This window comes from Pararge aegeria, chromosome 1 (assembly GCF_905163445.1).
Source record: "Pararge aegeria chromosome 1, ilParAegt1.1, whole genome shotgun sequence".
NCBI lineage: Eukaryota > Metazoa > Arthropoda > Insecta > Lepidoptera > Nymphalidae > Pararge > Pararge aegeria.
In genome coordinates, this window is record NC_053180.1 from 7066759 (window position 1) to 7093672 (window position 26914).

Genomic DNA, 26914 nt, shown 5'->3' on the forward strand with positions numbered 1-26914 from the left:
TTTGTCACCATCTCACGTATTTAGCTACTAGCGGACCCCCGCGACTTCGTCCGCGTATGAGTCAATCGAGAAGCTGGAATATATCTAATGCTAACATCATAACCATCGTGGGTAGCTGTATCGTATGTACCTACTATTATTTTACGTGGTATTTTAGTTTATACATACATACATCATACATCCATCCTTACAAACTTTCGCATTTATATTATTAGTAAAATGGCACACATGCATTCGATCGCTGTCCTATGTGCCTTGCCACTAACAGTTAATTGTGAAGAGTTATGTTCTTTATCTCCGACAATATTAGTCAGATCCTTATTAAAATAAGACCATGTATGCTTGATAGTATACAATTTCAAATAAAAAAAAGAATTATTAAAATAGGTTCAAATTTAACAGAGCTATGAAGTAAAAATGATAAAAAATTTCATCCCATTTGCCGGAGGAAACTTAAAAATATAAGTTTATCGGGATAAAAAGTAGCCTACATGTTGACCCGGAATATCAACTACCACTATACCAAGTTTTATCTGAATCCGTTGAATAGTTTTCACGTGATGCCCGGACAGACAGAAAGACAAAAATTAAATAAATATCTGTTTTGGATTAATTATAAAGCATCCCCCGGTCAAAATTTTTTACACATTATTTTATTTTACAAATTAAATGTACAGAAATCTTCCAGTTACAGTTTTGTATAAGTATAGAAGATGAAGTTTTTTGATGAAGCAATTCATACCCAAGCATTTTTATCATTCATGTAATCCTTAAAATTGTAATAGGATTTTTCTAAAAGCTTACGGTTTATATAAATTTTGAACTTATTGAGAGACATCTTACAATTGCTAATTTTATGCAGCCTAGTAAAATGCACTACAAGTTTTTTTTTACTTCTAATCATATAATATCTTTATGTACATAAATTAAATTTTCAAATATGTGTTAACTACGCACAGTCATAATTTAATCTTCTTTAAATTTATCTCTTAAAGGTCACATTTTATATATTGCACGAACAGCCATTTTATGCAGTACAAAAATAGAATCAATATCAAGCAAGCAATATAAGCTTACCTTTATTATCATCACTGGACATGCTGTTGTTTGTTTTTTATCTAGTTGATATTACCATTTTGGTGATGTAAGTTGTGCTTTACGCTATGGTTTTTTGAGTGCCCACCTTGAGGTTGAACTACTAACACTATATATATACATATGCAAACGACGTATTTTGAGAAGTTGAGTATACAGTTTTATAACACAATTCCGAAGTTAATTCTATACAAACCAATACGTAAGTTTAACAATGTATAAAAACACGTTAATTATAGCGTGTTGCTATACAATTGATGAATTTCTTAGTGAAAAAAGCTGCTAAGATTCTTGGCGGCTTCATCTCCGTAGAACTACCTTACAAACCGCTGGTAGAATAAAAACAAATAGACAGACTTGACGTTTTAAAAGTGCTTATAAACTGGGCGTACTTGAAATATGTTAGCAAATTTATTTATAGTAATAATTGATGGATCAAGAATTTCTTAAATAGTATCAGTTCCAGAGATAACCATTTATCAAATGAGGCTTTTTAAAAGAGGACAAGGTTGTAGCTGTCATTTGACAACAGTCCATAGTAAAAGAGGTAAAGAAAGCAGGTCAAGAGTGAAACCCAGAGCCTTTAAAAAAAATTGTTTTATAAAACTTTTTTAAATTCATAGAGTGAAAATAAAAAAATAACCAAATAATTACAGACTTGGGAAATCGTGAGATAAAATTTCACGTTAGTACAACCCCGTCTTATTGAGATGGTAAACACTATTGAATTAAATATGAGCCCTGAACTTCGGCCCTTTTATCGTGCTCTTTTACCATAATTATTCCACTTAAGTAGTATTATTTATAATTACCTAGACGGAGACCATATCATAATGATTATTTAAATTGTCACGCACATTATATTAGTCAAGAGCTTATAAATTATTGAAGCCCCCAGATGATTTTCGCAACTTCTTCTCCTTCTTTTCTTTGCCACAAGAACCGTTTTTTTTATCAGGCTATAATAATTTATATAACGCTATGTTTGACAGAATGCATTCATAGTCCTTTTAAATTTTAATCAAACTCTGTTTTGTTATCATAGAGGTATGAATTCTTTCGAGTGTCTTGGTCCTTATTTGTTTCGGTTTCCCAAATTTCGCATTTGTTTCTATTTGTAAATTCTCATCAAGATCGGTTCCACAGTTTAGGCAAAAACAAGTACAAAAAACAGGACTATGGCCTAGACCCTTCTCATTCTGAGAGGAGACCTATAACCTGTATTGGGCCTCTAATGATGATGATGATTATGATAGAAACCGTGAATTTTTCTGGGATGAGAAATTGTCTTTGTCATTCTATGACTTCTATTCCGCTGTAAAAAAAAATACCCGTCACTCTATGGAAAACAGGACAAATGTACAGAGGAACAATATATTTTTCTGGCAAAAAAATTTATGCACTATTTAAGATTATATCTAGCTCCGCCCGAATCATAATCCAGATGCATTCAGCCCTCCAAACTTTCGCATTTATTATGCTAAGAAAGATTCGTTTAAAAGTATTTTAATTATTAAAATATATATATTGGATTACCAAAAAAAAGTGCCAGCAGTGAACTCGTTGAAATCTTTTCCTTCTACGCTTAATTTATTCATTGCTCACATTTGGCTACTTCATTATTACTTCTTTTTTTTGCTAAACATCTTTCAAGTTTTACCGAAACTCGAAAGATGTTAAAATAAATTGTATTTTGTATAATTGTACGTGTACAATTTAATTCTTAGTCATTTTTAGGGTACCGTACACATCTACTCTGACTGTCAGCGGGATGTATTGAATGAACCGTTATAGGAAGGGACTTAAAACTTCCACAGTTTCTATTGCCACTATACAAATAATAAAATAAATAAAAAAGGCCAATACAGGTCAAACTTGTTTTCCTGCGCCTCACATGACACCTTGCCACGGAACCCAAAGTGTGTAGGTCCAGCACTCGCTTAGCTACTCGTAGTTATTAATGTCATACAATGCTACATACCCTACTATATTATAATTAAAGCATGTGATGTTTAATTTAAACAATTCGTCACTTGCTTTCACGGCGAAGGAAAACATCGTAAGGACATCTGCATGCTTAAGAGTTCTCCATTTAATGTTGTCAAAGGCTTTTCAAACCGCACTTGGCCAGTGTGGTAGACAAAGACTTATAGCCGTTTTCACTAAACCTAGGAATAGCCTTAATCGGATGCATAGTGATTTCGGTTATTAAATAAATAAACTATGACAAAACACACAGCGCCATCTAGCCCAAAAGTAAGCGTAGCTTTTGTTATAGGTACTAAAATGACTGATGAATATTTTTATGAATACTATACTTATAAAATACAGATAAACACCCAGACACAGAAAAACATTCATGTTCATCACACAAACATTTTCCAGTTGTGGGAATCGAACAAACGGCCTTGGACTCAGAAAGCAGGGTCGCTGCCCACTGCGCTAGTCGGCCGTTTAAAACCATAGAATTCCTAAAGAAAACCATAGACAAGTTAGATTATATAGTCATATTATCGATTAGTGAAAGATAAATGCATGCCCAGGAAACTTCTGCCATTGCTCTGCCGTTTTTGCAGTTACTAGCTTTGCTAGTCGTTAGTAAAAACGGATAATGAACTGAATGAGTGGGCCGGTAACGGGTCGTTAATGATGACTGATATTATAAAAGCAAAAGTGTGTGTATGTTTATTCTTTGATCACACAGCAACAGAGCAACGGACTGTCATGTTTTTTGTGCAAAGGGTTAGTTTTTCAGCCATAGAATTATATAGTATTTTAATTCCGAAACGATTCCCGGTTTTTCAATAAATATTTAAATTAATCTCGTGATAGTCAAGAATGACAATTCCACGAGTAAAAATCTAGTTGAACACCTGCAGAAATTGCGAAGTAGCTCCTGCAAAGTGCTAGATCAATATTCGTCTGTCGCCCATTCCCCGAACCGGCGGCGTAGACAAAGAGCTGAATTAGAATGCTGACAGTGTTGCCAACCCTACGCCTGAACTACTACGCTTGTTAAATTAACGAGCCCTTGAAATGCCCGTTGTATTAAATGTTTACGAGGACTGTACTATTTGTAAAAGTTTTATTACAGTATCAATCAAACTACTCAAATACTCGCTAAGTTTTAGTGAGTTTGACGGACAGTAGGTTATTCATTTAAATGTAATGACAGACGACATTTGTATCTATGTATGCATTTTATAAGCGATAAAAAAGGTGAAGTAAATCTTTTTCATAGTTTCTTTAAGCGATAGAAAAGGAGTTGTAAACCTTTTTCATATTTTCTATCATCATTAACCCTTAACCGGCCCGTTACACGGTACTGGGAAATACATTATTTACTGTGGTACGGGTTTCCTCTAAGAATGAGAAGGGTTTTAGGCTGTTATAGCTGGTCAAGTGCATATGGTAGACTTCACACGCACTTGAGAACATTATGGTGAACTCTGAGGCAGATTTCCTCAACATGTTTTCCTTTACAGTTTCCCCCTGAAAGGAAAGCCGAAGTCTTACCTACTAGGCTATCACCGCTAAAAATTACTATGAAAATATTTCAATGAAAATGTATTTAGTATTGGTACCACATAATTAGATTTTCTTTGAAAGAAAATGCTTAAAATTAAAGTATTAATTCAGATCCATCACTCAATATCTTAACTTAACGGTATATCTTTAAATACGTCAAAAATAAGTATATAAAGAACGTTCAAATTAAAATATCTAATAAGTATTACAATAACGATTATTGATGAGCAGTGGCGTGCATAGAGGGTATGCACAGGCTATGAAGATGATATAAAATGAATAAAATCTCCAGTACGAGTTATAAATACTTAAATACTTATCCTTAAATTTTTTATAACTCGCACTGGAGATTTTCAACATTTTACATCATCAGCATATCCTGTGCACGCCATTGTTGAAGAGGAAGTGCTATGGATTTTTAATCTTTGTGTCGAATTCTGCAGTAAAATTAAACTCCATGTTGCGCCCATGCAAAATAAATGTTGTAAGTGCCGCGAAGACAAATAATAGTAACAAATATGTTCCAACAAATACTGAACATCTTTCGAACCATATGGACAGCAGATAACAATAATAACTTATAATAACGTAACACGAGGCATGCCTGGATGCGAATATTACGCGTTTCCGTTGACTCAGAAGACGTCTTATAAATATGGCCAGAAACTTAACTGCGCTAAACTGCTGTTAGTTTAGCGTGGCTTGGGTCAAATCAACTCATTACCGGCCCACTTCAGGGCTCGAGTTTTCCCTCACACCGAGAAGGGTCGCACAATGATAACATTAATAACTGACATATCCCTAACAGGTTAGCCCGTCACTTAAAGTTCATCAGGATTTTCCATCACTGTGAGATTGCAGTCAAGGGCTAACCGGTGGAATAAAGATAGATATAGATAGATAGCCAACCATCGTAGCAAGTAGCTAATGTAAGATATGTAACCCAGTATGAAATGTATGATTTCATATTACGTTAGTGCAAATGGCTCTGCGATTGTCAGATGAGCTGAATGTTGAACCAAACTGAAAATCGCTGCTGTGAGTTGATTCCAACAAAGCTGATTTTCGGTAATTATTATTATTAACTAATCACGCTATAATAATTTAGTAAATATGACCAAAACTGGCAATAAAGTTAAGCGACATTGTGGAATGGTGATAACAAAATGCGATGGTGGGTTCCTTTTTAGACTAGAGCTCTTTTAGCTCTCGTAGCTTTAGTTTTATTTTATTTACGTATCATAAATAAGGGCCTATATTACAATTATTTATTTGTTTTACTATAGGTACATACAAATAAAATTAAGTATTCTTTGCAAACCTGAAACTACAATGAGTTTGTTTGGACGCTGCACATTAGCACTAATATGGAATTAATTTAAAGTTAACATTCCATAAAAACTTTAACTTCGCAATACATATGCGTATGCAATACACATGTATATTTATATCTTTTAAAAAGCAATACAGTGAAAATGAGTTAGAAAATTTTGAGTTTTGAGTTTAACATTAATTACTTATTAACCTACGTTAGGTCAATTTGAATAAAGAAATTTTTTAGTTTAAGTTTTGTAGCAATTCATTATAATTAAATATTGTCCAATTTGTTTACTTTGATAACATTAATTTGGCTTGTTTTACTAAGTTATCTATTATTACCAAACATAGTCCAAGTGTTTCAAAGAATCGTATCGTACAACAACGGAGACGGGGCCCGGCGCGTGCTGGCGACGTGACCTCGCCACGCGGCGCGAATACCCGCCTGGTTAATGAGTGTGCGCGCGCCTTTACGTCTTTACTACAATAGAATGTTTCAAATGGGCCCACACGACAGATCAAAGACTTCTTTCTCTTTACAATTTTACCCTACTACGGCGAAATGGGAACAACGGAATGTTTATGTATTTGGCCGTAAATTCGTCTAGTGGTTAGGTTAGGTTAGACCCTTAGAGCTGTGAACCGCCTGCCCCCTTGATGAAGACCCCCGGGCGATGCGAATGAATGCGAAGCCTTCACCCGTTGGAGATGTGCGTCGGGTTAGAAGGCGCACACTGTGTTCCCCGTGCGGCCTCGGCGGTTTGTAGTCATTTTAGGGTCTCAGAGGAGTGTCTGCCACTAGCTGGGTCGCGGTTGTGTGCTTAAAAAAACATATAACATGAAAAAAAAATTATTTCTATTATTTTTAATAACCTTATGGGAAGAATCATAGACAAGTTAGGTTATATGAGTTACCTGTACAAAATCGATTGGTGAAGGGCAAAGGCATGCCTATGAAATCAAAAATCAAAACACCATCGACGTATGGAATGTATTGCTAAACCGGATATCATGTAAACGACCACCTTCCTGCTCTATCATTGGACCTTGATCTGTCTAGCAACAACTCGTCGAGACCAATCTTAACGACTCCTAACTCGTTTACGTTTAACAAGACTGAGTTTCTGTGCTTAGACATGTCATCATCAAAAGCCTAACCTACTTAAATGTTTTCTTTTAAAATTGATATACTCGGGCTTCCAAACCTGGGCGCCGTAGAAAGTACTGAGTGGCACTTCCTTCTATCCTTAAAATAAATCAACAAAAATAATTATTTATAGTTAGCTCAGCCTTCCCATGGTGGTATTATTTTAGTTAATTATTTGTTAAAATTTATGTGGTTCTATTAGTTTTACAATGATAACGTTTTATTTTTTGCGCCTATCTGCCTAACAAACAAGTACCTATCGATTTTAACTAGCCACTCGTAGGTTATGGCGCGGGCCGAGCGCCGTGACGAATTTCTTAACTTGTTTATTTAAAAATTTGTGTTTTTAAAGTTATATTGCCTATTTACTCTTTGAGTTGAAGGTACTGTGAAGGTACTCACATTATTTATAGGCGTTGGGGAAAATAGTACGTGAATGGGAATGTGAAGGGTATTATAATTAGAAGCGAGAAAGCGAAGCGCTTCGAGATATCAACTATATAGGTACCTAGGGGTGCAGTGCTTCGCTATTCGATGGTAAAATAGTCTACAAAAAGGCAATCTTGCCAACTTTGCAGATTTTTGTATGCTAGGTTTTCTTTTTTTATTCAAATCCATTTCAATTTAGAATTTTCAAACAATAACCCTTATCGGTCTACGCGGTATCGTACCGGAACGCTAAATCGCTTTCTCGCGGAACTACTACTACTACTTACTGGTGACTACCCAGATTTAGTTCAGGAATTTGTTTCCTTTCAACTCCATAAAGCGCCAAAAGTTTATCATAAACAAACGGATATTACCTTAAAATGGCTTTCAACAGTCACTTCGCTTTATGGTTTTTCTTGCAATAGAAAAAAAAAACCTCAACGACGTCAGAGCACGCGCGGGCTCGTCGGCGTACGCACATCGAATCCTAACGTGCGTGACTGTGACAGACATACCCCCGTTTGGTATGTTAGAACGAGATAAGTGTATGATAAATGGGCACGACCAGTAACCGAGAAATGCAGTCAAATTAGGAGAAATAAATATCGATACGGCACAGCACGGAATACATGATAAACCTACCTACTTAATAAGTTACTATAACTAAAATTGAATGAAACACGTATCTATTTTCGTTCTGATAGAAATCCGAGTGATAAATGAGGTCAAAACAATAAATTGTAGGTTAAAAATGGTAATGGTGAATGAATATTACGCTCAATTTGATATTTATGAAATTCCGCAAAGTTACGACCGCCTCTATCCAATATTCATAAACTTCTCACATCCTAACTTGTAGATTCGGTTTTTAAAACGACTCGATTGTTATTTTAATCATCACCAATAGTCTATAGAAGTCCACTGATGGGTTTAAAGTCTCTGCCAGCGGAAAGTTTTGCCTATAGTCACCACGCCGCTGGGCAGAGTTCGAAATCGCAGTAGATGTTAGTAGTAACACCGAGGACGCTGTCCGGTCTCCGTTATATTTCCTTAGCCTTCCCGTGCAACAACCGCGGTGAATGAAGGGGTGGTGAAAACTGTATTCTGATTTGTCGTCACTATACGTAATTGTTATTTTAATTACCTATTATATATTATGAAAAAAAGTAAAGTTCACGTAAGGACCTTCTTACCGTAGAGAAAAGCGATGGCCTATTATCGTTGACATTGTTATTATTTAAATAAAACACCAACACTAAGCTTTATTTATAGGCTTTTAGTTTATAATATAAATAAAAACTACAAGCCTATAAATTTTACAAAAGCCTACTAAACTTTCTTACAGCAAATTTCTCGCGAAGAAAACAAAATAAAAATGCAATCACGGCGTAGCTACAATACATAATTTAGCGTTCGCATTCATTCTTTCGCTCCTCGTATTTAGTACATAAAATAAATTGTACATAAGATTATAGTCTGTCTGTACGCCTAGGGCGGTGCAGCGTTAGCCTGACTAGTCATAGTCACAATGCAAGCTGGAGGCATAGAATTTACTGTGCTAGTAAAGTTTATTACTTGTCGAAGATATGTACGTTTAGTGAATGGTGCAAGGCACAAGAGTTGCGCGTGAGTGGAAGTTTTGATGTAAACAAACGTCAGAACGACGTTAGCATATCTGTCAAGGAGCTACCAAGAGTCGTATAGATTAAGCATGCCAATTCGCCATTAATATATACCCATTTGCCAAGTAAATAAATGCTTTAACCGGTTAAAATGTATTGTTGAAATTGTGTATTTCATAGGGGGGGTCCCGATGTACTAGAATAGCGACCTCGCACCGGTAAACGCAGCGTTGGTCGACCCCCAACGTGATGGACACAGGGAGCCGCTCAACATAAGCGGTACAAAACCGGTGTAATTTTGAACTCTGGAAAAAGACCTTCGTCCAGCAGTGGGCATCGATTGATATGATGATAATGATGATGATGTGTATTTCATTTTGAGCTGAATTTTAAATCTTATTTTGTTTATGATGTTTTATAGAAACACGAGCGTAAATAATCATTTCACATCGATTTTAACTTTCCGTAGTCATTGATGTATCTGAAATCCTCTGGGCCATGATTCCTTATGGCAGTGTAATGCAATTTGTTGCGTACATTTTAGCATAAACGTATTTGTATGTCAACATATTATGAGTCTGAAACAATATAACTTTCAGTAGTTATATTACAATATGTTTTTATATGCTCAAAAAGTAATTGTGTATAACTAAAGTTACACTAAAGAAAATAGTTTTTTTTTCACTGAGCATTCCTAATAATAAATAAAAATACTAACCTGAAACCCAACACACACCCAAAACGGGTTATATGTAACTAATAAATATTTATTTAATTCTATAGTTCGTGAGGGATTCGCTTTAAAATTCAAACACATGACTCTTCACTTCTTTAATTTTGTATGCCACTTTTAAAACGTATAATATAATCCCCTGATTGTCGTTTATCAATTGTACCGCAAACCAAAGGCTACATTTTCGTTTCCGCCAACATAAGTCGCCGAATAAACCTTTCTTTATGGATTTCGGCAGCTTGGCAATTTTATTTCGCTGACCACTTCGCGGAATCCACAGATAAAAAATAAAGAATGAGTCGTTTATGGTATAGAATGTAAGCTTAAAATGTTGGCACTACTGGGAGGTGATGGAGCTCTGCTTCTAATAATATTTTAGTGCTTGTAGAAAGATTCCTAAGTGCGTGTAAAGAAAGTGGCGTCATCAAATTTATGGTGAAGGAAAAGGAAATAGGAATATAAATCTTGATGTTTCGTAGTATCCTTTTGAATTATTAATTTTGTATCCTTATTGGTATTTTGCATCGCGTAGCTTCGAAACCTATTTAACAATTCGAATAAGGTATAGTTAGATTTTCTTAAATATTCATTTTGGAAGATTAACATCTGCGACTTGTCGATCTTTTAATCTAGCGAAGGAAAATAGACTGATGTGCTGTTTTCATTTAACCTAGAAAACGCTTAAATCAAATGCCTAATAATTTAATATTTAGGGAACTCGTAAACTGATTCTTGACCGAAAAAAAATTTTTTCGGTTTTTTAAATAACCTTAAAACCATACGAAAAATTAAAAATATGATAATACAAACACAAAATATCTTATATTGCGGCAAGAATAGAAATTAAAACGAATCAAATTTAAGCCCAATCCTAGAATCAAATATAGAACCTTCGATCTGTCGTCGAATATAGTAACCACTGAAGCCAACGAGGCACTACCTAATCCACGTTATTCAGTTTAATTTAAACATTTACTTAATGCTTAAAGCAGGTTTAAATATAAACTAAAACGTATTCAAAGTAACCATAGATTAATAACCTGCGCCGGGATAGTTTATTGCGAACGTTTTATAAGCGCAAATAAAACAAAGCCAACTGCCACCGCAATACTAAAAGAAAAGCAGCCGTAAAAAACGACAAAAATGACCACGCACTCTGAATCGAAATGCAAAAAAATGTTGCCAGAGTGAGACGGCTATATACACCGTTCCAGATAGAGTGGAATGGCAGAAATTTCGAATTTAGAATGCAGCGCGTGCTGTTGGACATCCGTTGCGGCAAAAAATCGAGACTGCCATCTAGCGGCACTTTGTAACACCACCGTTCGATTTTTGATATTTTGTTTGAAGAATGTTCTCGGTTCATCTATATTTTAATTTCTTTTTTATTTGATTTTAAAAGTTGCTTAACTTTTATCAAGGTCTGAGCTCAATTTGAATCTGTATTATTAATAAAGTCAGTAAGTCGATACAATTACAAGTTAAATGTAATCCTCTTGTAGAACGATCAAAACTGTGTATATGTTAATGACATAATCTAATTAATGATACGTCCGGACCACCGTGCGTCATAACACGCCTGATTGATCGGAATCATTACGCCTTATCATTAGGGTACAGTACCTTTTTACTGACTTCTGTTTTATTGTAAATAAACATATAGACTAAGCCGACTAGACTATAGCAGCTAACCTAATTATTTATACTAAGCCTATAGAAGCTAATGTAAGTAAATTATTAAATAATAGTAATTAAATTTTATTCCATTTTGATAATTATATTATATCAAAATTAAAAATAACATTTCGTGCCATTTTCAAGTAAAATTACTGATGGCCGATTTCGAGATGAAATATTATGATGTTTCGACGGTTAGTGTTTAAAACGGTCAGAATTTTTTATTATGTTGTTTTCTGTTGTTTTTGTTTTAATGTTATTAATAACATTAACCTAGTAGAAAAATTGAGAAACAGTACACGCAAAAATTACCCTTCGAAAAGGCCAAGGGCACATCTTATATCTATTTATACTTCTACAAACTCATATACCACCCATGACTGATAGAAATCGGTAATTCTTTACAAAAACGGCCATGACAAAGATGTCACTTTGACGGATTTGTGTCATTTGGGGGAAACCAAAAACTATTTTAAATTTGGAATTTTGACCCACCTAATGACGTCATTTATTACCAAACAGTATCAGTTGACTTTTTTTGAGATATTCTACGAAATATCTTAGAGGCTTTCAGAAATATGTTTAGAAAAGACCATTGCAATAATAAAGGCAAATATAATATCAAAGATAAGGTTTATGGATTTATGTTTTAAATCGTTTCTATTTTTTGTTTTTGTTTTTATAGTAATACTTGAAGGGCCGATAAACATTTAAACTCACTTATCCGTCCTAAATCTGTCGTCCTGTTCCCATTATCCTAGGGCGTAGGTGTTAAACCTCATGTATTTACCTGTAATAACAACGTGGCCTTCAGACTGAAAAACGAGACAAAAAAGAACAAACACATGAAGAATGAAGCAGGATACAAAAGGCGGCCCTATCGCTAAGTAGCGATATCTGCCAGGCAACCTTAGGATTAGAAAAACTAAAAAGAAAAACGAATTGGTGGGGTACACGATTTCTATCTCTATCTCTATCTTGTAATGAGGCCCGCTTCAGCGGATGCACTTCGACCCTCCAGGATCTTTTGTGCTCGCCACGTCCTTGAATAGCTCACCTCACACTCACCCTAAATAGCTTCAAATATCCACTCTAAGAGTTTGATTGAAGCTTTTAGGTGGGAGGCACAGTAATCCTCTGGTTGTGGATAGGCTACTCCCAAGAGGTCCAACCGCTTTCTAGCCAATCCGTCGCATTCACAAAGCAAATGCTCCATGGACTCGACGTCCTCGTTGCAGGCCCTACATGTAGGGTCATCAATTATGCCCATTTTGAGCAGCATGGAGAGGTACACTATTTAGTACATACATACAAATATCTACATACTAATACATAAATCAGCCTACACAAATACAATAATACTATTGATAAATATAGGGCATGCAAGTTTCTTCACAATGTTCTTTTCACCTTTAAGTCATGATATCGCTTGAATAACTCCGATAAGTCTGAGATCCCATAAGATGCCGGGGATCAAACTCAGTTCGCCGATAAAGAGACCAAACTCTTAACCACTAGGCTAATACCGCTTATAGAACCTTATACTACTATATAAAGCTGAAGAGTTTGTTTGTTTGTTTACTTGAACGCGATGATCTCAGGAATCCGATTTAAACAATGTTTTCACTGTTGGATAGCCGATTTATCGAGGAAGGCTATATGCTATATATCATAACGCTAAGATAAATAGGAGCAAAGCACCAAAGAAGAAAGTTTCAAAATCGGAGTTTATTGTACTTTTGAGATTTTCCGCTGCGTGCGCTGCGTAAATGGTTAAAGTTTCGCAAAAATCATGTATGACAAAGTTTTTCCCCTTTAAAAGTTCAAAAAAAGGTCAGTGACAACATATGTCCTATTTTAAGGTTGACTTATAAGCGGACGAAGTCGCGAGGGACCGCTAGTGATATATTTAAGTATAAAGTAAATGAATAAAAAGGCTTTCCTTTCACGCGTGGTAGCGGCCAGGCTATTAATATGACTCGCGTTGCTAGCCTCCGATGCGCACGCGTCCGCTTTATCAACGACACTCAATATAACTGATAACAGCGCATCGGGTTTCAAACGCTACTGGTGGTCCGGCCACATACCATCCCACTAATATTTGCATGTTGACGACCTCCCTGTCACAGCGGTGAGCGCTTTAGTTTGCTGGAGGTTCCGGGTTCGATTCCCAGCAGGGGCAATTCGGGAATTTATTATTTCCGATATATCCATTGTCTGGTCGGTAGAGAGGCTTCGGCCGTGGCTGGTTACCCTACCGACAACGACGTGACACTAAGCGAATTTAGTGACCGATTAGTGGTACTTATGGTTTTAATATACCTGGCATAATCCCTAACTGGTAAGCCCGCTACCATCTTAGACTACATCATCACTTATCATCAGATAAGATTGCAGTCAAGGTCTAACTTGTAGTGGAATAAAAAAAAATGTTTATTACCATATTAGCACAGAGTAAGGAAGCTGTGATACCCTAGTGGTTAAGGCTTCGGGTCAGCTGTCAGAGGGACTCAGTTCGATCCCGGCTCGCACCTTTAACTTTTCGGAGTTATGTGCGTTTTAAGCATCGTAAGTAAACATGCTTACCTGTTAGGTCATAGGGTTACATGAGGTCTTAATAAAGTCTCGTCTCTAGGTCGCGTGTCTACCGATCTATATTAGGTTAGTGTGGTAGACACCACGACCTAAACCATTCTCATTCTGAGAAGAGACGCGTGCCCTGTAGTAGCCCGCAGGAATGGGTTGATGATGATGATGAAGCAAATCCGATAGAAAAAAAAAATACAGGCACATGAGACCTACGCCTCAAATTGATGGTAGGACGTGCTCCTTGCTCTTTGCTGATTGGTCCATTATAAATATTAAAAAAACAGCAATAAGTCCGTTTAATGTGTGGCCAGTACGGTTCATTTCTTTGTCCCAATAAAATGAAATAACGCTGCCGGAATTTAAGACCAGATCAAAGGCGGTAAACTAATGTCTCATTTTTATAATTTTTTATTAGTGATTTTACCTACACTTCGATCAATTTTATAAATTTTATTTACACTGAAAAAAAGGCATATAAAAAGTTTTTATATGCCTTTTTTCAATTTATTAAATTAATACTGTTTCATTGGTTTATATAATACTTTGATACTACTTATTATAGGTTATGTACCTACTGTCTCATTGGTTGTTTTATTCCATTATTAGCTATCCCTCGACTGCAATCTGTGGTGAGTGATGATGCAGTCTAAGATGGTAGCGGGCTAACCTGATAGGGGTATCGCATTTATATTAAACCTGTAGCCCTAATCGGTTTCTACGCGACATCGTACCGGAACGTAAATAACTTGGTGCCACATCTTTGTCGGTAAGATGTCTACCAATTACCCAAGGCCGATTCTAGTTCCACCAGAACTAGAATCTCCACTCTAGTTGTTGGCTTTGATTTTCAGAGTAAATAAAACGTGTAACAAAAGATTCTCAGTACCAATTTTGTGTGGGGCTGGATACCCCGTGACTCAGAGACTCAGGGATCATCCGCCTCGATGAAAACCAGTTACCAAGCTGGTCTAAATTGGCAAACCGTTAAGGACATAACAGTTTATCATGAGTTAAATACGTGTACCTCGGAGAGTAAATTAAGCCGTCGGTTTCGTTTATTGTCACTTAATAATCGTTGATAGGAGCCAGTCTTCATGAGAGCAAAATGGTCGTCTATGCTCCATAACCCATTCTACTATGAGATTTTGGCATGAGTTAAAAACGTGTACATAAGAGAGTAAATTTATCCGTCGGTTTTATTTACTGTCACTTAATGTGATAATAAAAGTTAAAGAAAGCCAACCCGCATTAGAGCAATGTGCTCTATTAACATATTTATTCTACAGGTGCGTGCACAGTGTTTTTGACCAGGGTACGCATAAAGAAGGGAGATGGCACGAAATGGAAAAATTCTTCTCCTTTATGAGACATAGAAAAATTTTAGGGCAGGCAGTGCTTATCTCCGTTCTGCCCGTAGTTACCAATACAGCTTTTCCACCACGCCAAAAAAAAGGGTAGGCAGTGCTTTTCTTCTTGTACTCAGTGCACACCACTGCTCTTCTATGAGATAAATACGTGTCGTCTCAATTCGATAAAATTATAATTTGATAATAGTTAGAATCACAATTACAACAACTCTTAGGCAAGAGTGGCGACGGATTTTAAAGTGAGCCAACACCCAGATGACGAACATGACCAGTCTGTCAAGACTGTAACGACTAAGAAGAATAAGAAAACTTAGAATAAGCCAACCCAAATATGGCCTATACCATCTCTCCTATTAAAGAGGAAACCTGTACCCAGCAGTGGGATATAATAGGAAGGGTGTCGATTAAAATCACATGAGAAATAAGGGCTCTGACGAAGGTATTAGGATTAAATAATTACGAAGCCTCTCGAAACTAAAAAAAATTATCATAATGGTTAGTTAAAGGCTTTATAATTCATCTTTGCAATGTTCAGTTCATGCTAAAAATCTACATTCCCACCTATATGATTTAACAAAGAAATATTTAGAAACGAGTAGTAGTTATTCACTAAAAGCAGAAAAAACCTTAACTCGGTCTTAAATTATTATAAATTTCTCAATAGTCTACTAAGTAAATGAAACAGATAACTACTATTAACCATTCAATAAATCATTTTAATATTCAACCATTATCGATAACCGAAGCATCGATAATCCGGCGTACGCTAATGGATCAGCACTACAGGAAGCCCTTTCCCGTCATTTGTCAACTTGACATTTGACATCAGTCAAACAGGTTCGGCTTACCTGCCCGCTTTTTTGTGTTTTCTTGAAGAATTCGTAAAAAATATATAATACATTTGTACTCTGTTTACGTAGTGAAATAGCTGCTATAAAGTTGCTCTAATTATTTTCGTAAAACATAAAAGATACCTCGCTCGCTTAGCTGAAGATTTTTAGTTTATTTTATTTTTAACATTTCACTTGGAAATTAAAAAAAAAAAGGTTTTTTACATGAATTCGGTACTACAATTTTTTTCTTAAAGACATAAACGCTTGATTAAAGTTTCCGTATTGAATTTCCTTTTACAAAGTAGTACTCTATAAAGCACACGAATGTTTTTGCAAACAATGAATAATGAAGAGAATTTATAGTAATTTATTCAAATTCCAACACCACACACTTAATCGTAAACATTAAGCAAGTTATCGAGCCATCGACTATTATCGACACAGCGCCTCTCTAAAATTATATGCCAGTAGCAAGTCGCGTCTCATTGATAAATATCCTTAAAGATTGTTCAAGCTCCCGATAATACTTCCACCAACCTTACACTTTTTATCACTAAGAAAATAACACTTTACAAGAAGAATAATAGAGCTTAAAGTCCTTTGACAATAGTGTCATTGTTGGGGACCGAGTGTAAGGTTATTTATGAGACACTCACGGTAGGTGTTTTATAGTTATTTGATAAAACACTATCGTGATTATTTAGCCTGACTTTGTGACAGTTGCTGTCCATTTCGCATTCAAGGAATCCAAGGAATGTTTGATACCTAACGCTATTACCGATTACGGGGTTCCAGCGACATTAACGAACAGTAATATTGTTTTTGCGTCGAAACAGGTGTACGAATCTATAAAGTCGTGCAACAAACAAGTATCATATAAAATGCTTGATAAAGTTAATATCAAGTTGGGGTTGCTGTACAATGTACTCGTGTAAAGACTAATACAGACCTCCCAGCAACTACGTAATAAGAATTCCAATCAGTAGATTCAATATCCGTTTCTATTTTTCCAGGTAAAAAATGGCGTTCGTTGACCCCTCAAGATCGACGGCCGTTTGTGGAGGAAGCGGAGAGACTACGCGTCATTCATATGACCGAGCATCCAAACTACAAGTACCGGCCAAGACGACGAAAACAGAACAAGACAAGACCAAACCAACCGGCTACTCCATCCAGCGCCCCACCTTCCGCCTCCGCCACGTTGGGTTCTCCATACGCAAACGCAACAGACTCCCCAGACACGCGCTTCTCCCACAACCCAGGAGCTGGTTTCTCTCCCTATCGAACATCACCTCTAGCTTCAGACTCATTTCAGACAAACCAATTCAACGGCCACGTGCAAACTCCTGAATCTTCGCCTGCGAGGTCTCCTGAACCGCAAGGAAGGAGAAGTGCTCCAGCTGAACCCCCTCTACCTACCCCGGACGCATCACCAGTCGAGAACGAGAAAGAGAACTTCCAGTACGAAGAAAGGCGTCGAGCGATAAACGCGTCGTCCATGTCGGATTCCTACACTTACAAATCTTTCCGCACGCCTGGTTCATACTCGCCTGCACCGGTCGCCGCTATGGGGATGGCCAATGGAATGTACGTCATGTGTACACAGAGGACGTTAGCGGAGCAGTCTCCATTGGTAACAGGCACATTCTTTCCACCAGTCGCAACCTCCCAAGACCAGCAGACATTAGGGTCCTCTGTGCCCAGAGTTTCATCCGCACCAAGCGGGCCGCTAAGTGCAGAATACAGCATACAGTATCACCCATACGAGCAATATGAACATCAGATGTATAAGACAGAGGACACTTACGTGTCTCACTATCCTGACCAACCGAAAACTGAATACGAAGAATATAATTCTGGTGGTACTTACTTTGCTGAAGAACCACCCAATCAGCCTCAAGAAGCAGAACAAAATATAATGAATCCTCGATCGGAGATCCGAACAGGTTCTCCGGAGTCAGATGTAGATGCGAGAGAGTTTGATAAGTATTTAGATTATGGAGCAGAAGGAACAATGGAGCATTACAGATACGAGCAGCAGCAGCAGCAGCAGCAACAGCAGCAGCAGCAATATCGGCAGTCATACTGTAGCGAGCCGACTCCAGCTCCAGAATACTGTTCAGAAAGGATGTACCCATCTCCTTACGCTTCAGTCATCGCAGGAACTCCGCCCGGTCCTTATATACCACCCCCAGCTGGAACAACTGACGCTCGGTCTGATGATGAATTCAGTGTCATCCTCGCGGGCGTCAGGCAGACCTGTTATAGCAATTGACAATAATTCATAATATGTAGATCGTTATGTACTCTTTTCAAATGTAGCCCAAAGAGTTATTTTTGAGATCAGTGATTTAAATGTTAAATATTTAAATATATGTATCTTAGCAGTGCTTAGGATCGAAAACTGTTGATGAAAAAAGATGATTATTATGAAATACATATTATTAACTGACCGATCTGTTATACTTATTATGGAACAGGAAACAATTCACACTGACTGAAAATAGTACATGATTCGCACTATTTCAAGTATGAAATATATAAAAAATATATTTTGTGATTATTTTTAAAAGACATTACTTAGAGAAATAACATGAATCAAAGAATTCAGTTGAATTCCATATGTTGATCTAGTTTATATAATTCTGTTTGTTTTTTTTTAAGGTTCGATTCGTTATTTATTTACGGGTAACGCGGTTATCTAAAATATACCAATACTTTATAGTGGCTAGTAGTTAGCTATAAACTGGAAAATTTAGACGAAGTCGCGAGATGGAGTCGTTAAATCAAGAAATTTTACCATGCATGCATAACATTGTACTTACAGCAGGACAAATTAAATATCATATAAAAGACCTTTCCTTTTTAGCATTATTTTAGTGACTTCCCATCTTAGTTGTATTGGGTAAATTCTCAAATTATTTAAACTATTTTATTATCTTAAATATTAAATATTCGTTTTGAATTATTGTCGTTTTATAATTTTTCTATCAAAATCTTAATATTAGACCTCGCCAGATAGGTTATAGTAAATATTTGTACGAAACGATTTAAGAATTTCGATTTTGCAAGAAAATTATATATAGTTGAGATTGACGCAAAACGCCAGTCATATATTTTTGTTTCACCATGTTTTTTTAATATTATTTAATTCGAATATAACTATTTATATTCAAATGGTGCTACAATAATGGTACATTTCCTAAATTGTGCTCGCTTTTATGACTACTTGCAGTGGAAATTTTATGAAGTTTGTATACGAGAGAAGTTAAAGTCGTTTCCTATGTAAAATGGTAAAAGATTATTTATTTGTAACTATTTTTGTAAATTTTTGCTAACAATAATATCTTCGAATTATTCAAAAACATAGCTCTTCCATTAAGTCTGTAGATATAGTTTAAGATTTATTTCGAATATTTGTTAGTCTATATTATAATGTACGTGTCTGTATAAATTGTAAGAACATTTAATTGAAAATATCTCATAGTTTTTAATATAATTTGTACTAAATGTTTAGCTGAAATATTAATTATTTTGTTACGCAATCGTAGATTTAGTTACAAATACACTCGCACTGCGAAACTATGTTCTTCCTATTTTTAAGAAAATTTATAAGAAACAATAAAAATTATATTCTAAAGAATCGTATTTTGTTCATTATTTTCATTTACGGCGATTGTGTAAGGTTGTTCATGGATCTTTAACACACAATGGCGTTTATTGAAGGCCCATCCATTTACCAATGAAACTACCAATAAAAAGTATCAAAAACGTATCTCCCAATTTTAGAAACCATAGAAAAAATATTGACAACCTTTACGGCAACGATTTGACATCATAATTATTACAAGGCATATTATGATCAGCAGTGGAGTAACGCAGGAGATGATATGTACCTGATCTTAAACGTAAACAAAGCTTATTTGAACACCGCACATTTGTTTTAGTAAAACTTTGTAGAGTTTCTTCAAACAATTGATTCTACAGAAAGGTAAATATGATTTCCTTAAAAAGGATATTGTACCCTATCGGATTTCCCCAATTATGTCAAGCCTTGTATAATATTGGTACATAAATTTGGTACAGATATATTTGGTATATAACATATATTTGGTACATAGATCATTAGACCTAAGAGTGAGGAAGACTGCTGGTTTTTTCTCAAATGGCATTGAATTTAAACGAAAATTCCATAAGCGTTTCAATAACCAATAGCTCACTTTACTGGTCTGGTCTCAATTAAACAATGGGAGTCGTAAAGCAATTATGTACCCCAAACACAATTTAAATAAAAAGCTGTTTAAAAACATTAAAGCATACGTTATAAATTTTCAACTGCATTCTATTTTCTTACACAACCGCCTGACCCTTTAATACTTTAAGTATAATAAGTAAAATAATCGGAAATGAGATGCTGGAATGGTCAAAAGCGACATTGGCCGACCCCACCGAGTTGAACAGACTACATCTCAAACAGACCAGATCGGAGAAAATACAATCATAAATTCCAAATTGCCCCTGACGGGGATCGAATCCGAGACCTACCACATATATGAACATATCGCTGCGACAAGGAGGTAGTAAGGTTGGACATAATGATATACAACGTGTAACAGATTTACGAAATAATATTGAAGGATGCATAAATATATTTCATAAGGATCACACTGTAAAAATATTAAATCAAAAGAATCATATTTATTATTATATTTATTTTTCCATACAAACGAATTCAAAACATTCTAAATGTTTACTTATGACAACCCTATCGAAGATAAAAGACTGACAAGCGAAGTACCTACGCTACGCTAATAATGTTACAGGTGTTACACGATTTTAATTTTGCGTGCGATGTAAGAACTGTATCTGATTACTTCAGTAAAACTATGGCAGTGGTGTATTAAAAAACTATGAGGTTTTCGTTTTCACAGATAAGTCTCAGAGACAGTACATTATGTACCTCTAAAGCCTGTGAAGTATTATTTCGGTTTTCATTTTCTTTCGTATAGCGTAGCAATAAATACTTAAGATACTATTCAAATCGATTGCAACCAAAAGTTAGTTATCTAACGGTTTAAAAAACCATTTTCATCATCAGCCTATTAAGGATCCACTGCTACATCTCTAGTCCATCGAGCTTCGAATTCGAGACTGACATCGCTTCGCATGTGCGTGCTTAGAGAATACCAAATCAAGGTTAAGTGAGTTCGCTTTCGAAGTGAGCAAGCTCACTTGAGTAAGTTTGAATTTGAAGTTCAAATCTATGAATGTCATTTATTGCCTGAAAGAGCACGTTCAGCTGTCTTTTCCGATTATTATCACTATACTCAAATCATGATAATAACAACAAAAACGCTAACCCGGATTGGAGCAGCGTAGCGGGTGCAAATCCTTACCTCTTATGAAAAAGGATTGTCCACAGCCACAAATTAATTATCGCCGCATCATAACGTTAAGTTTAATGCTTGGCCTCCTCTTTCATATTAAATTCCTGACCTGTCGGGACATTAAACTCGGGACCTCCTCTAAAACCTCTCCTCTTGGTAACCGTCTGGTACTCCCATTTTGTAAAACGAAGTTCTTCAGTAATTCTTTCACCTTTAAGGCAATTATGCTCTGGAACAATCTGTCTGCTGAAATCCGTGGAAGTAGTTCCCTTCCGATATTTAAGAGTCGTCTGAAGGACTACTACCTCTCTTTGAGTGATGGAATTTGTAGTAGATTCTTTATATTCTTTCTTTTAAATTGTGTGTTAAAATCTACTTATTTATATTTTGTTTGTTATATATTTATATACATTATGTATATTTTATATTAATATATTATGTATATTTTATACTTATATATTACGTATATTTATTTAAATTATATATGTATTTGTATCTTCACATTTTGGTATTCATGTACATAACACACTCAACACTCTTGGCATTATCCCGTTCTCTTGCTGTAAGGCCTATCTACAAAGGTTGCCTGTAAGGGATTGCTTGCAGCAATAAGGCCGCTTTTGCATGTCTACATTGTGTACTGTATACTCCTTACTGTTTCTTTTCCTGTATGTTATACGTGCTATAAAGTGTTTCTTCTTCTTCTTCTTCAAAAACCGCAGTATTCACCGCTGCGCTATGGAGGTCGTCAAAGGTTTTAAGTAATAGCATGGTTTAGCTTCATGAAAATAAAAATTGCGTTTAATATGTCTACTTCTAAAATAATAAATATTCGCACGCATCGATAAATTAAAAAAGATCAAAAAGGACGAGTATCAAAATAATGATCATAATAAGACAAAAAAAAACATTAAAATCAATTCATAAAATGATCCCAAATTTCTTAATATGCCAATAATTTAAATCGCGCACATAATTATTAGTTACACAGTAACAAAACATATTAATCATTATCGTTCCTGAACCGAACCTCACACGCACTTCGCAAATACATTGTACAAAAAGAGGTTTTATAGCACTAATACAAAGATAAGGATGCCACTTTATGCAAACTCGATAGTCGACATTTGAATGCAAAATCGATTTCCTTGTTTTTTTTTCAAACTTCCTCGCGGGGTAGATCGCAACCATTGATTATGTTTAGAGAACCTGTGATAACCCATAATATATTTGTATGATAAATATATTTTGGGTTACGTTTTACTTTGTTCCGAAAGTGCAAGTGGCGTTTATACATGCCTAATCAAAAACAGTGATGGTTGCTTAGAAGCCGTTTGTGTTTAGTTCTGAAAAGTTTTTTTTCAAATTATGTTCTTTTTATTTTGCTGTTTCTTGGTTTTGCATGATTTTTATGTAGTTTAGCTATTATTCTTAAATAGGAAGAACATAGGTTGCTACAGCGCATCGCGCACCATCAGTTTTAACCCCAATACAGCAATAAAAGGTAATTACAGACCTCTCTGCTAAGGGTCAGTGAGAATATATATGTACATGTCTGAAATGTGGGTTGGCGGGCTTTAACGATTAATATGACATGTTAGGAATCATCGTAACCGTTCAAGATACTCACTGATAAATGAAGTTGATACAACGCCTGTTTACTATATCCAGACTGGTACTGAGACATCTAACCTATCCTAATAATTTAAGTGCCTTTTCGTTAAGAAATTTATCAGTGGTGTAGACCTAACCACGAAACACATTTAATCAATCGTGGTTACTAGACGGTTTATGAATTCCTTAATGACTAGGCTGCTTGGAAGCAGGCCACTCCGGTCTCATCTCTTACAAGAATGTTACAATTCTAAAGATTGATAAACTATAAAATAATATTGTAAAGAGCTGATTTGCCAGCTTATCGCGGTAGAATCTGCCTTTCGAACCGTTGGCAGAGTCACAACAAACAGCCTGACTTGACATTTCCAAAGTGCTTATAAACTAGGCCTACTTTAAATAAATGTTTTTTTTTAGTGCTCCCAGCGCAATAAACTTTCATACATGCTATCTTATAGACCAATAAAGAAGTGACTAGTAACATCGAATAAATAATCGATATTCAAAGTTTAGAAGCCTCAGCCCTGGCGCATGTCCAAATAAGATTAAAATTACTAAATAATTTGTTTGGCACGGGTATTCGGCCCGCGGTCCGTGCCGCCTGTAATTACGGCCCGGACCGCGACCCGCCCCGCCGGCCCTTATTGATGTATTGACGTGACGTGCCGAATATGCAAAAACGATGTTTTGGGTTTGTACACTTTGTGCGATATGGACTTCGATGCAGTTTGTGACCGTGAATATTTGCCTCGTTTCGGTAGTTGACGCCCAAAAGTTCAATGAACTTTAATATTGATTGTCGCGCTGCTATGGGACAGAGATTTAGAGTGCACGTCACTCCAAACTACTAATACTATAACCTACTGCGACGGTATGGATTGCCCTTCCGATCTCGGTTTTTCTAAGTAGTATAGTATAGTATTTGACTATTTATATCACCGCAAATTAACAATAATGCTATTTTAAATCTAGGTATTTCTTTATTTCGTTGCAGTTTTCAGCATTAAAAAAAACACTAAATAAATTACTAATGACGCCGCGAAAACTCTCCGCTTGATGTCATGTGACTGATGCTATGACGTCACAGTTTAAAAAATGTAAGAAATGATAGTGAACTTTACTGCCGCTTATTAAAATCTGATTGGCAGGGCTTAAACAATCCTTAAAGCTAAACCTTAGATTTAAGAGTAAATACCTTAGGCCTACAAAACAGTCATTAGGTACTTACTTTGCTTTAGTCGAAAGTGTAACTCCGTAAAGAACTACTCAGCTAAGCACAGTCTCTCATACCGACTTAGATAAACGTGTCTAAGGGCATTGCTTTGCTTAGCATAGTCATAGTTCAAGGCAAAGAACTACTTTCCTTTTATTTTTCGGATGCATTCACAACATACAAAATTGTTAAGCCACCAAAAATAAACCGAAATAAATTTATTTCCATTTTAATTTTTATTGAATCTAATGTTACAGTAATTTTATAAAGTGGGTAAATAATTAAACATTTGATTAATAACCAATGTTCATGACATGGAATTGGTAGGTATTTTGATACAAATACGACTGCATTATCGATATACTCCAGTCCTTACCACGGTCACGGGGGCGTTCGGACTAAACAATGATTAGTCCAAAAGTTCACCAACAGTCAGATTAACGTCGAACCGAGCCGAGGTCCGAGTCCTCGCAGGAGGCACCCTCGGGTCGACGTCTCCAACTCTTCTCTGTCTTAGTCGTTTATCACTAATTTCAATTACATTTTTCTTGAAAATAGTGGAGTCTAGAATTTGAACAATACATTAAAATTGAACGCTACCTAAGTATGACATGACTTCGACAAATCATCGGTCAAAGTAGATAAGTAGTTCGTATAACTTAAATTTACTGTAGCTACCCCTTTACAAAGCCGCAACTTACATCCTACGTTGCCTTAAATGATTAAGTAGGTAGATAGTTGTATATTTCATGTCCGTGCTATTCATGTGAATATAAACATTTTCAAGTTACATATGTAAGTGTGAAGAGGAAAGGTGTGTACTCATAAATAAATGCGAAGAAATGTGACTTCACTTCACGTTTGCAGACGCAACTTATGAAATAAACATAGCCACACATTTGAACGAAACAAACATAATAATATATCTACAATACTGACGATTTTTTCGAAGTAATGACGGTTTTTTATCGCTCAATATCAAAATCCCGTGTGTTTTTTGCTTAACGGACCTTTGGTACAGTAGTTAAACCCCTTTAAATAATATTTTGCTGATGCAGTTTAATTCGAAACGCTTTTATGATGCAATTATTTATTGTTATCGTTTTTAGGGTTCCAGTCCTTTAGGTATGATTGGAAAAACACTAATCGATACCGGTACCTCTTCCTAATGATATGATTAGTAATTTCATTCTAGAAGTAGTAAAGTTTTTGTGACAGAGCTCGTGCGAGGAAGTAATACCGCCATGCTTATTTTTGCAGCTAAGCACCTTTATTGTGTTCCTATTTAAAGGACGAGGTTTACGGTATACTAGCACACAAATAAAGCTTAACACTTATATCCCAAGTTAGTGGGATTCCCGTGTAGCCAGAAAAAGTGAAATTTTAAGCTAAACTCACATCAAAAGAAAAAATAGATGATACTCGCAGCATAATATTTTATCTATCATAAACTGTTCGTTAACTACAAAATTCACAAAGCGTAATACCTATTTAAAATAGATTTTATTGAGTTTAAAAAAATGCGCCAATCATTTTCCTGCACAGTTTTTTAAAAAGTAATAATTTAAAAACAAGCAAAATAAATAAATCAAGTACGAAACAAAATGAATATTTTTTTTTTGTTATAAGTTTTGTGTTTTATGTTTACTAGTTTGGGTATACTAATTTAATCAAATAAATAACAATTAATCCATTACGTTTCTTACCAACATATGGAACGGGATACTTTAGCCGTAGTAATAGCTTTTTTTTATTTTCTGGTTGCTTTGTACAGAAAACGATTTCAAAAATATTTCTGGACCTAAAGCAGTCTCGAAATTCATAAAAATACAAAAATTATAAGCACTATGGGCTTAATTAATAGCATGGTCAGGAGACAATTATCTCCCCGGGGAATGGATATAAAATTGATCCTATTTCACAGCTTAATCAACTCTCTATTTTTAAATGGTAATAATTGTGCAATTATTACTTTTACTCGGAACCAATTGTGGTGAATTATCAATTATCGGGGCGGATCATATATATCTCGTGTGACTATGATTAGGGATCTGTGTGTAAATATGTCAGAAGACCTAACATTCCGAGGTCACGTACAAAATAACTGTGCTAAAACTTATAGGGCGCTGGGGTTTGTACTCCGACAGTCACAGCATTTTAAATCTGTCGCTGTTATAAAGCTACTGTATAATGCTTATGTTTGCAGTAAACTGGAATGCAATGCTATTATATGGAATCCGTATGAAATAAGTTACATTGACATGTGTTAGCGGTTGCTCCCCCTGGCTGATACCTACGCTACACCATAAACATGTTGTGACGCCACTACAAGATTCATTAATATATAATTGCTTTAATAGTTA

At 35.6% G+C, this 26914-nt stretch overlaps 1 protein-coding gene across 1 annotated transcript in view; it reads left to right on the top strand.

The window, feature by feature from the left end:
- LOC120626600 (putative transcription factor SOX-15) overlaps positions 1-19714 on the top strand; it is a 153291-nt gene extending 133577 nt beyond the window's left edge. Inside the window, exon 4 of the mRNA XM_039894163.1 lies at positions 17351-19714. Coding sequence (XP_039750097.1) covers positions 17351-18612 — 1262 coding nt within the window. The 3' untranslated portion in view covers positions 18613-19714. The remainder of the gene's footprint in view (positions 1-17350) is intronic.
- Positions 19715-26914: the final 7200 nt, after the last annotated feature.